General features: G+C 35.8%; 1 protein-coding gene across 1 annotated transcript in view; it reads right to left on the reverse strand.

The window, feature by feature from the left end:
• Positions 1-666: 666 nt before the first annotated feature.
• The window catches only part of UCHL3 (ubiquitin C-terminal hydrolase L3), a 44902-nt gene continuing 33457 nt past the window's right edge, over positions 667-12111 (reverse strand). The window contains exons 7-9 of the mRNA XM_072850056.1: positions 5112-5187; positions 2542-2600; positions 667-1278 (exon numbers count right to left, since the gene is read on the reverse strand). Of these exons, the coding sequence (XP_072706157.1) occupies positions 1195-1278; positions 2542-2600; positions 5112-5187 (219 nt within the window). The 3' untranslated portion in view covers positions 667-1194. The remainder of the gene's footprint in view (positions 1279-2541; positions 2601-5111; positions 5188-12111) is intronic.

Consider the following 12111-nt stretch of genomic DNA (forward strand, 5'->3'; position numbering starts at 1 on the left):
GAAGTACTTCACTTCAAAGCAACAAATAAGGAATATTCTTCCAGAATGTCAAAAACTTGCACATTAACCAAAGCCAACCTTCACAAGAATCCTAAAGCTTAGGATTGCTTAGCCAAAAAACCCCCACAACCCCCAAAACAACCAAGTTGTTACTAATTCAAGTGTAGAAATTGGTCAACAGTACCTGAAGATCCAGTGGGTGGGGTGGGAGGGATGGCACAGGGGAAGGGTATCACATAGCATTCAGTAATGCCACCTGACAAACTTATAATATATTCCTAAAGGGGAAAAAAATGGATATGACTATCATGGCTATCTTAGAATCTATAGTCTGTTTCTCTTCTTGTTACACAAAACTTCATTACAACAGTCATTACTTTTCTATCATTTATTTCAGTTAGGTGAGATACTCCACATTGCTGTATTCACCTGTGTGTGCCCTCCGCAGTCCTACCATTTGAACTAGCATTAATTACTAGTGTGGCTTTTCTGGAGCAAAAATCCACGTTGTTTTTCCACATATACGAATAGCAAACACTGGTTTAACTAAAGCTTTTTGACAATTTATTAACATTATTAGGCTTGAGAAACAAAACTAAGTTTTATTCAAAATGTAAAGATTAAGATAATTTTAAAATGTTATTTTAAAGTAAGAAGTAAGAAGAAACAGTCCTTTTTCTGCTTTTTTTCTTCCATATATTTATTTATAAATGATGCACTGAAAAAAATGCCTTTGTCTTTTGAGTCATCTGCAAAAGTTCTTGTAATATTCTTGTATCATTATAACTAAAAGATGGAGATAGCCCCATATTTCAAGTTTTTTCCCATTAACATACCACATACTCCACTCAAAATATTATCTGTGAATGATACAAATGATAATCCTGCTCTGAACTAGCTCATCATTATTACGATGAAATATCACAGATAGTAATTCCCAAAACTTTTAAGGAGGTACAAGGGGAAAAACCCACCACATAGAAGTCTTGCACAAAATGCATGCGTGTATATAATGCCCAAAGTTGCTTTAGGAACAAGCAGCAAGATATAGCAAGGACAAATGCAAAGTTTATTCCACGTATGCTACAATTAATCATCATGTTAAGGAAGTATCAAAATTTGTACTATTAACATATGGCAACAGTTTTATTGTTACAATACGTTGCAATAGATTAGCCCCACTGGAAAAGGCTTTTAAGCTGCAGACAGTGCAATTGCATTAAATCTTAGTTCTTCTGGGTCACGTTCCATGAATTTCTTGCAAACTTCTATTGCATCCTAGGAAAAAAGTTAAAAACAAAAAAACAAAACAAAAACCACTATAAATCATACTTATTAAAAAAACCCCAAAACTGAAATATGAAGATATGCTTTATACAAATTATGCTCAAAATGGGTTTTTCCATAAAGGATTACTAAATAGTGTGACAAATCTACATAAACTGTATTTTGGATCTGAGTTACCACTATTCAAGATTATTTACAGTGCTCATATGGGCAGCATAAGAGAGCAAAATTTTTATGCAGAACCTTAGCAACAATGATTTTTGTGACTGAATATTACTTTGTGCAACAGATGTGTTGCTCACGTTCTAAATGCATCTCTGAAGTTTGCCTTTACTAGTACTACTGTATTCTGAAATTTTTCCTTTGTCTCAAGATGAATCTAAGCTGTGTGGGGTAAGTAATTCCTTCATCTAGCTTTAGGGTGCAATCTGGAGAACATATGTTATCAGTAAAACAGAAAAAAGCCACATATGAAAAAAGGAAAGCTTTATCCAACTTCTCCCCCTGCCCAAACAAGCACAAATTGTATGCAAACCTCACAGACATTAGTCTATGCTACTAAACTATACAAGGTTTTGTTTGTTTGTTTTTTAGTTTCTCTGGTTTCTTCCTTTTGTAAAGCTAATCCAGTCTGGATACCATAGAATTCAGATCTATGCATTGCTTCAACTTTGCATCATTCTGTGGGGATGACAGTTTATCCTCCCAATTCAGTGTATTCCTTTCCAATTAATTTCTCAACTAAACAGCTCCTGACGCAAAGAAGCACACAAAAGAAGCCACAAAACTGGAGAAGAATTATTTTTAGCAAGTGTCAGAAAGGAAATCAACTTCTGTCTAGCATGGCAACCATCAAACTATAACTAAACCAAAGGAAAGAGAATGAAAAATTATCCTAAGTTTTCAATCTGATGACTTCATCTCATGTACAATTTGAAAGGATCAGGGGTATATGAAAATCTCAGCACAGAAGAAAAGTCAATCTGATCTTCTGTTACGGTCAAGCCTTCTGACATTTCTTCTTACCATGTTATGATACTGTCATCCAGAGTCACAACATGAGCGTTCTGAAATACCTGTTTTAAAACTTAGTAAACCTAATTTTGTCTCACCATCCCACTTGCTCTATTCCTCATCAAACCATAAATATAACAAGACTTTTGTATAAATATTTTTATATTTTTTAAAATGAATTTTGTGGAAATGTAGCAAGAATTTTGTATAACACCATTTAAGAAGGTTTTCTATTCCTACCTCTAAAAAAGAATCGTCGCTAGTTTCCCCATGGTTTATTGGAAATGGCTTGCGCCCATCTGTTGAAACACAAAGCAGGATTGAACAACACATTTAAAAAATTAGAAAAGCATCATTTTTCCAGTTAAAAGTATTTGAACAGATTTTTTGCTCTTCACTTACAAAAATGCTACCTCATTTTTCATAAAAGAATCACACATGCAGCTAGCTATTCCTTGGTCTCTCCTCCACTGCTGACTGCTTCAACAAGTATCATTACGTACAGTCTGTTACATTTAAAAAAATGCAATCAAAACAATGAAATACTTTTTAATATTTTATTTGAAAACCTTAAGGCTATAAGTTGCGATTGTTTTAGTGCTGGTATAGTACTTAAGTTTTTCAAGTAAGAAGAACAATTTCAACTACACTTAATGGATTTACCCAGACAGACAGCTGTACATCTGTGGTCTTTGACAGCTGTGATCAGGGACTCCACAACAGAACAGAATACCAAACCCAGCCGTTTGAAGAGTCTGGCATAACTGAAATGTTACTCTCATTTAAAATAAATAAGCAAACAAACCCAATCAGTATTAAGTACTTTCGTAGCATTTAAAAATGGTTGCTATAGTTAATTATTTCTTCTCCCACTTGCAATATAATAATGCTATCATTCTCAGCATTCTAAAAATAATTTCATTCATAGAAATACGTTTCAGGTTACTTGTGAAGAGCTAACAGTATGAGAACATATGTCAGGATATCCTAAGTTATTTGCTAGACCAAATTCCCTTTTGGCTCTGTCCTCCCTTTTAAAGACTTTTTCCCTCCAAAGATTCCATCGAAGTTGACAATACTTCCAAATTATGTTTTCCATAACTAAAAATAGGTTCGATGTTAGAAAACTTTTGGATTTACATGAACAAGAGGTTGTTCATTGTTGTAACAACCATGACTGAAGATAGAACAATACAAAACCCTCAGAACATGCCATGGAAACAGAACTGAATGTCCTGTACTGTTACAAGGTAAGTTTGATTCGAAATTTGTTTATTTATTTTTAACACATACATCTTGGCAGAACAGCATTTTAATTTCATGTGCCTATAAATAATGTGTTTTCTATGGCAAAAACATCATAAGCATTTAACATCCATGTGCTTCCTTAGCATTTTCTGCCTGCCAAAGCCCACATGCTGGCCACAGTGACTGAAGCCAGTGAATCAACTGAAAAACCTTCTCACATTTTCCTACTTTTAAGTATTTTTTGCTTTCTTCCGCTGGTACAGAGAGAAGTTATTCTAAGAACAAACGAAATAGTAGTATTGGCATTCCACTATACAGTGGAGCTAAATGCCTCTTTTTTTCTTTTTCTTTTAATTTAAGCAAAAAATTCAAGTGGGTTTTATCTTGCATCATACTTATGGAGAATAGCTACACATGGCAATCATACTCTGTAGTGTGCTTTTTAAGCAGAGCAAATGAATGGACAATGAAAAGGTAACATGGAAATAGTAGCATACAACTAAAAGAAGAGTGAGCCATCCATCACGCCAATTTAGACTCATAAAATATTTCTATTGCATCCTGCAGTAGTTGCCTCCCTGTTTGATCTAGTTCACTGACAGACATACAGCATCATAAAAATACAGAAACATGTGCCTATTGTTCATGACTTACCACTGATAATAGCCCTTAGATCACCTCAATACTAACATAAGCAATTCTTACATATCACTTATGTCCCAGGTTACGATTAGTTGTCACCTGTAATTAAGCAATGCCCTTAACATGTTGATTTTCAAAAGATGAAAATGTTCTCACCATAAAATACTGCAAAAATTATGTTAGGAAAGACCACTGACTTGCAGTTTTTAAATCCTGATCTACTTGCTAGTTTTCTGAAGCGCCTGCAGCAACACTCAGTTGCCCAGCAACATGTTTAAGATTGGTGTCATTAGAGAATATCTGAGCAGAACTTGGTGCTACACAATCTGAAGAGGGAAAAAAAATAGCTGTAATTCAGAAAACAGAGACTACTGTTTTACGGTTAACTGTCTAGTGACCACAAAAAGGTAGAAGAAAAAAAATAACCAGCCTATAGCAAATGAGTTGCAGAATATTAGTAGCTGCTAGTATCCTGACTACATAATTTCAGTTTAAACTGTATCACACTATTTAATAATATAGCTAACACTTCTAAAGTGGCATACAGTTCATTTACTAATTCCACAAGCAATTCAGGGACATAAGTATAACAGTACTTTCCTCTCTGAAACTTTGAGTGTTCATCAATTCTTTCTTGCTTCCTGTCCTTGTAAATCATAAAGGAAATTTAGAGGCAGTCTGGTGTTCTGTACCATTTTATCTTAATAGGAGGGAGTTGAGGGAAGGAGAATCCCAAAAAACAATGGGAAGAAGGCTGCAATGTTTGACAGAACCCCCCACCCCCCCAGACCTTATGATGCAGTTGAAAAGAACCTAAGCTCTACATTACATCAAGTAATCTCTCTCAAACTTTGATAGTTAACATTATTACTTGTATGTGTTCCAAACAAATGGAGAGAGCACATAAAAAGTGTTCTTACCCAATTCATAGAGATGACCACCTACATTAACTAATGCAATAAAGTGAAGATCTACTTTTTCATCTATACTTGGTGCCTGCAAGACAAAACAAAACAAAAAGAAATTGTGTTCACTAAAACTCTTATCACAATATGCTTAATGAGAACATATCATCATAATATGCAAAACACCTGGCCAAGAGAAATCACAAGTGAGAAGCACATTCTGGATCTATACAGAATGGCAGAAGTCACACTGCAGAACATTTGGGAATAAAAAGAAGCTTTCTGCAATGCACAGATCAGTAAGAATCCTTTCAGTAAAGTATCTGGAAGTACTTCCAATTATAGCTCCACATAAAAGCTTTATTTTTCATTACTGAATTAGAAGTAGTATCAGCTCAAATATATTAACATTAAAAATAGATATTCATATAAATAGCAACCCCTTCACTAAACCATCTCCCATAACAAAGTGATGCAGGGCTGAGCTCTGAACCTGTAGTATTTTAAAACTGAAAATATTCACTTGATCAAAATAGTTTTTTCCTTGTAAGCCACATATAGTACAGTTAACCTGCTCCCTCATCACAGGCCGTTGACAGAAACAGTCCACACATCTTAGGTGGGGAGGAAGGAAAATAACCAGAGGTGCCTAGACTGAAATTTCAAAGTGGCATCATACCAAGAAAGGACTGAAGTACAGTGACAGCATCAAGTGACATGCCATAAAAAATGGTTACAGTTGGTAAAGGTCTATCTAGCCCAGTACTGTGTTGCCAACTACAGCAAGCAAAAGCCTTTTCAGAAGAAAACAGGGCATGCACAGCATGGTACTCTGCCAGCACACACTCCCAGCATCCACTGAGCAGTGGTTTTTGAACTTCTGAGCCAAAAGGTGCATCACCACTGTTGCATTCAATAGCAATTGATGGTCTTATTTCCTCATCAATCTGTCCAGTCCACATCTGAGCCTCGATCCATAATTTAAGAAGATACTGTTTAAGAGAATGGGAAAAAGCACCTCAGTTTTTCTTAAATTATCAAGAATCTGACTTCTGTGAAAATATCTTCCCTGCAATTTTCTTCCATCTTGTAATTACTGTTAACCTTATGTGAATTTCTTGAAGCACCCCAAAAATCTAAGAATTTGCCAGAAACAGATTAGAGTGTAAAATGAGTTGTAGAACCTTACAGTCGCATCAAGTTTTCAAGACTTTTAAAAGTCTCCTTCTTCCTGATGGTCATGAAAAAAGACTTTAAAAGATTATTTAAATTGAAGAAATGTAGCAAACCACCAGAAAAATAAAGCAAAGGACAAGAAGTCACCATAAGTCCTTCAATACATCAAGGACGCCAAAGAACACAGCATTACAGAGGAACTGCCAACAGCTTACAGAAATTCTATGTAGCAAGCTCAAAAATGAAAGAGAGAAAAAGAAAAACAAAACAAAAAACCACACAACCTCCCCTCACTCTCATTTGAGATTCATCTCCATGACCAGTTAAAGTGTGAAAGGTGTAAGTACCCTGTTTCATCTCTGTTTCAGAGGGCCTAGAATGGCGAAAAAGCATTCCTGCCGCTGAAGACAATGCGGCCATCCATGGGACGATAGGACCTTTCCACCAGAACTTCAAGGAATCTTTTTCCCCTATGGCATAAGTGAATTGCCTTTGAGAATTCTGCTTTACAGAAGGACAAACAGAGCCAGGGCTTAGAAAAAAACCAAGCAAAACAAGGAGCCTCTAGAGTTTGGATACCCCAGTTGTAAACTTCCAAGGCTCACAGGTTTCCATAACTTCCTGAAAACCGCACAAGACAGTAGCTGACAAGCAACGGGAACAACAACAAGGTGCCATTGATTAACCAACAGTTTAGAGGCATCTAAACCGTGGTACTACAAAAGTGTGCAGGCAGGCAAAGCTGAGAGCTCTTGCCAAATCCCACATTGCCACCTACTCCCCGTGTAGAGATACGACTTCACAGCTGTTCACTTACCAATTAAACCTACCAACTGCGAAATCTGGGCTTAAAGAATTTCAGGGTTAGAGGAAAGACTACTGCCAGCTAGTCTCACTTTAGGAAGGAAATAGCTTAGCATTTAAAAGCTTGCATGTGAACATATGCTACCTGGGCTCAAATTGAATTAACTAGAAGAGCTCAAAGTATCACTATTTCAGAGGACTTTGAGATGTTCAGGATTTGGTCTTGAACACATTTAGAACAAAATACAGTTGTCCCTTTGACCATTTTGAGGGTTGTTTTCTTTGCCAGCTTATAATAAACACCTTTTCTATAGAGGGACACTTGGCATGCTTGGAATGCTGAGCCTATATACAGCTAGAAGATGGATAGAGAAGCCATCAAAAAAAAGCATGATTAACTTTTCATATAGTTTACTTGAAGACAGTGCTGCTCCAATAGAATCCTGCTGAGTTTTTGTACATGCCTAATCTAAATAACGTGCTTCCATTAAGTGCTATTACCACAACCCGTGAGAAATGTTTTATGTTTTTAATTCCCCAACCTCACAGAAAGAATGAAAGTGCCATGCCATTATTAAAGTTTCTACCACATGGTCTAATGTAGACAGTCTCCTTCCCTTGTGATTTCTTTTCATCTAATGTAGATAGTAGTAAATGTACTACCAAGTAGACCTATTACCTTTCTTGAAAAATTAGGATTTCAACCATTTTTGAGAGACAATTATTGCATAATCATAAGCACAGAGAAACAACAGGGTCTGAATAGTCAAGATTACCTAAAACTTTATATTCTAAAAATCTGTTGTTTATGACTTAAGCAAACAAGTAACTGGATTAAACTTTCCCAATGTGATGAATCTGATTCAAAAATCTCCCCGTCCCTCCTCAGGGACAAAGACATCTGTTGCATATGTGTGCATGCACGCACACACACACAAAAAGAAGCTTAGTCAGGCCAATTTCTGCTTCACTGGGAAGCTCTAGAAATTCTAACACTTGAACCAGAAGATTTTACATTTCAAAGGAATGGAAAGAAGAGGGAATGTCAGCTTCAGGGAGATGTGTTTTGTGGTCTCCTTGAAAAGCTACACCTTTGGCCAAGTTTTCAGCTTTTAATGAACAGGCTGTATGAATGCGTAAAAGAAGAGAACCTAATTCTAAGAAGGTTGCCTGCATGTTCATTACTAGGTAGTGTCTTCAGAGCAATTACAGAGGATTTTCTCCGATTACTCTTCTTGTCAAAGACCACTGTAACATCAACATCAGTCAAAAGTATTGGGATGACCTGTTCCTTTGATTTTTTTCACTTAGAAGCTCACTCAATGTGCAAAAGGAGATAGGAGATTTGAATGACCACATGTATGAACCACAAGGGAGGAGAAAGACACAGAAGTCTAAACAAGATTATTGTCTAACCAGGATTTGGAACTAGCCTCTGAGATTCAAAACTCATTTTTCAAGTCTTCTGAAGAGCTGTAGCACTCAGTGAAAGAAAATTTTTATTTACTTCCCAACTGGAAAAGAAAGAAAGAGGACAAATACCAGTATCTTGGGTCCTTACAGAAGATTATGCTATGGTTTCAACCTTAATATAAGAAATAAGTTTTGGTAGCATGGGTTAGTAGACATGACTTTTCCAATGTATCTCTTCAAAAGAAAAAAAAAACCAAAAACCAAAAAAACCCCACAACTGAAAAATAATGACCAGTAGACTTGAAACTGATTTGAAGAGGAAAAATGCAAGAAGTTTAGCACTCAAAGTGATGGTTCTGAGAACATCTTCTCAGCGGTAATTTGTTCTCAAGCTATTGAGATAATGCTCAATGATAATATAGCATATCTTCATGAATACCCAGTCTCATATACAAAAGTGACAGCCAAGGTTGTCATGCTCTCTAATCTTGGATACCACATTAAAAGCACCTAGATAGAATTATTGAATCATTTAGGTTGGAAAAGACCTTTAAGATCACTGAGTCATGATTTTTCAGAGAATTTGACTGTCTTCTCTGCTAACTGGACATTCAAATTAAATAAAAAACAATTGTTGACTGCTGTGAGAAGTCAATTTTAATTGACTTCTCTCAGGCCAATACCCACTAGTTCATGTTATCGAAACAGAGCCTCTACATTTCTTCTTCTATTCTTCACTAGCAGATTTCAAATCAGTAATTTTTAAAATAGCACTTCCCAAACTTTTTACCATACAAATGGTAACCCTTCCTACTCCCTCTTGTTGTACTGAGAAATTCCTTGATTTTACCTTTCACCACTGCATACTGCCCTCTCCTCATGAACTACACCACTCTTCTTTCTTGTTGTTGCACTAACCTTCACAAGCTCAATGGTACACCCCTATATCACTGTTTGCCCAATCATACCAGATGGCCTAATAAAGTATATTTCATCACCTACAGAGTTTATCTTGCTAATGCACTTACGACATTATCCCAATCTAAAAGTCAGTATTCAATTTTCATGCATTTGAAATCTTTTGAACTTAGAACAAAACTGTTCATCAAATTTGATGTACAACTGGTTTCTATTCTCCAAACTGGGGACAAACATTTCTGGGCCAAACACACAACTGGGAAAAAAAAAAAATTGTCTTGTTCTCATGGACATACCGAACAAGTCCTTCCCTCACCCCACTTAAAATTTATTTATGAAATACCACATTATAAAAACAGGTTCAATGTTACACGACAGATTTCAGGCAACTTCTTCCAACTAGATCTTGTATTTTTATTATTTCCTTACACTTGCTCTTGAGAGAATGGAGTGAGGCAAGAAGTCTCACAAACCAGTTTAGCAGAATGCTTTCCATTACAGGTAGTGACTGGGAAAGAAAAGAACACCTCTTGTGTTAAGTCAAGAAATTGGCATCAAGAGTCTGTCATGTTCTGGAAGAAGGGCGGTAAAGACTGATAAAGAAAAGACAATTTTGCAGAACCTTGAAGAATAAGAAGTTTCAGATGCATCCAGTTGAAAGATCATGACAAAAGTAACTGAAGTCTAAGAGAAGAAAAAAACCTTAGGGGTTTAACTATACAATTGCACTCAGGAGTTAGAATAAGCCAAAGAAAAACCTATTCAAAAATGAAGTTTACACAAGAGAACATTATATACGGTTGGATTCAATAAATTTTGAAGTAAAGGGGAAAAAGTGATGCAATTGCTATTGGGTAGATTAGGCATCCGTAATTCCCATTTTGAAGCACGGAACATGCTTGGGCAAATGTACTGTGTAGGCCTGTGAAAGGCATTTGAATCCTGGTTAAAATACTACAATTAAAACAAAAACCACTGGAATGATGATCACAAGTTTCAGCAAGATTATTTCTGGCTCATTCTCACAAAACAGTGACATCTCTATTCATGCTCAATATACTGCAGTGAGTTTACGGTATTTGAAATGCTCTGGAGTTTCACAGTTGAACATACATAGCTAATTTAGATCAAGGTATCCCTTGTCCAGAATAATGAAAAAGAATTTCTATAAGAAAGGTGCTGAGGGACTGTCTTGAGTGCTGACCCAAAAACGGACAAGAAGTTCCTCTGTTAAGTACCGCCTTATGTATTTTTCTACCATGCTGTCATGGTAGACAACCTGTCTCAAGCTTATTAACTCTATGTCCGCAACTATAGCTAAAACACACAAGTGTCAGGTGAGGTACACTTCCAAGCTGCAGGACAGTAGCATCTGATTTTGAATGGGAGAATGTCAAGCAAGAAGGTGAAATTCAGAGATGGGGTCTATCAATGTCCAGAGTATCTGGATACAGAATGTTTATACAAACACAAATCTCCCTTTAGATCCATAAGCAAGAGGGATTATTAAGCAGTATGCTGCTCTAAATAGGTATTTCTTGGGGTTTTTGGATGTTTTTTTGTTTTGGTTTTGGGGGTTTTTTTGTTTGTTTTTTTTTTGTTTAAAAAAAAAAACCAGGAACTTCAGTCTGACACAGAAAGTAAATGGGAGGAAAAAAAGAGCATGTTTTCCAACTTGAGAAGTGTAGGAAAGAAAAAAAGAATTAGGAGATTCGTTTGACATATAAAAGGCAGCAAAATGATTCTAAGGCAAGCAGAGACGCTACACTAAAAGAACAGATGAGCTGGAAGAATAAGAGATCATTACAAGGACTGAGGAAAAGTTTACTTTACTTTACTGAGGAAAACATTACTAATGAAGCATGTTGTTACCTATAGCTTAAAAATTTGCCACATCTACTGCAATTTATCAGGTTTGCATAGAACATTTCAGGACAATATTTTCAATATCTTTTTTTTCTATTATATGTTCTTAACTCATCTGGAGACCTTATCTAAAATGTCAAGGAAAGCTTTCAAGTAGGGAAAGTGGTTTTATTTAAGGAACATAAATACAGTCTCCCATCATTAAGACTTTCGCTCTTAATTTTGAAACAAACTATTTTCTGTCTGTCAATGGTTAAGTAGTGGAAATGTACTTAGAACTACAAGAAAGTTCAACTGTATTTTAAACACAATATACAGGATGTTTCCTCCCCTCCCTTAAATTTAAGTGCATAGATTTCTTAATAAAAGCAATACTAGAACATTTTCATACAATGCTGAGACCAATTCAGTCTCTTTGTACATCTAGCAGAATGATCAGATCTATACTTGTTGAAGGGCATTGACAGGACAAAACTTGAAGGACAAGGTAGTATTTATTATCAAGCCAACTGAGACAGCTTTAATCCCCAAAATGCTGTCTTGTTTTTTGCATATTAAAGTAGTTTACATATAGGTTGTATGTTCTTGAATCTTCTTGGAAAGGTATGTTATACAAAAGTGTAAAGACAAAAACATTTCAGTAACCAATAAATATCAGACTATTATCGTATTCAGTGATAAACCTTTGCATATAGGACTTACAATTTTAATCTGTCAGATGGAGACAGTCAGGATCTCACTGGAGTTAACAAGTAATACTTTAAAACTACTTTTAGTGGCAAGCTTCTGTTTTGCCAGATACAGTTGTGTTAAAGGCCACTTATTTTTTGAATGAATT

Source organism: Ciconia boyciana, chromosome 1, assembly GCF_034638445.1.
Source record: "Ciconia boyciana chromosome 1, ASM3463844v1, whole genome shotgun sequence".
NCBI lineage: Eukaryota > Metazoa > Chordata > Aves > Ciconiiformes > Ciconiidae > Ciconia > Ciconia boyciana.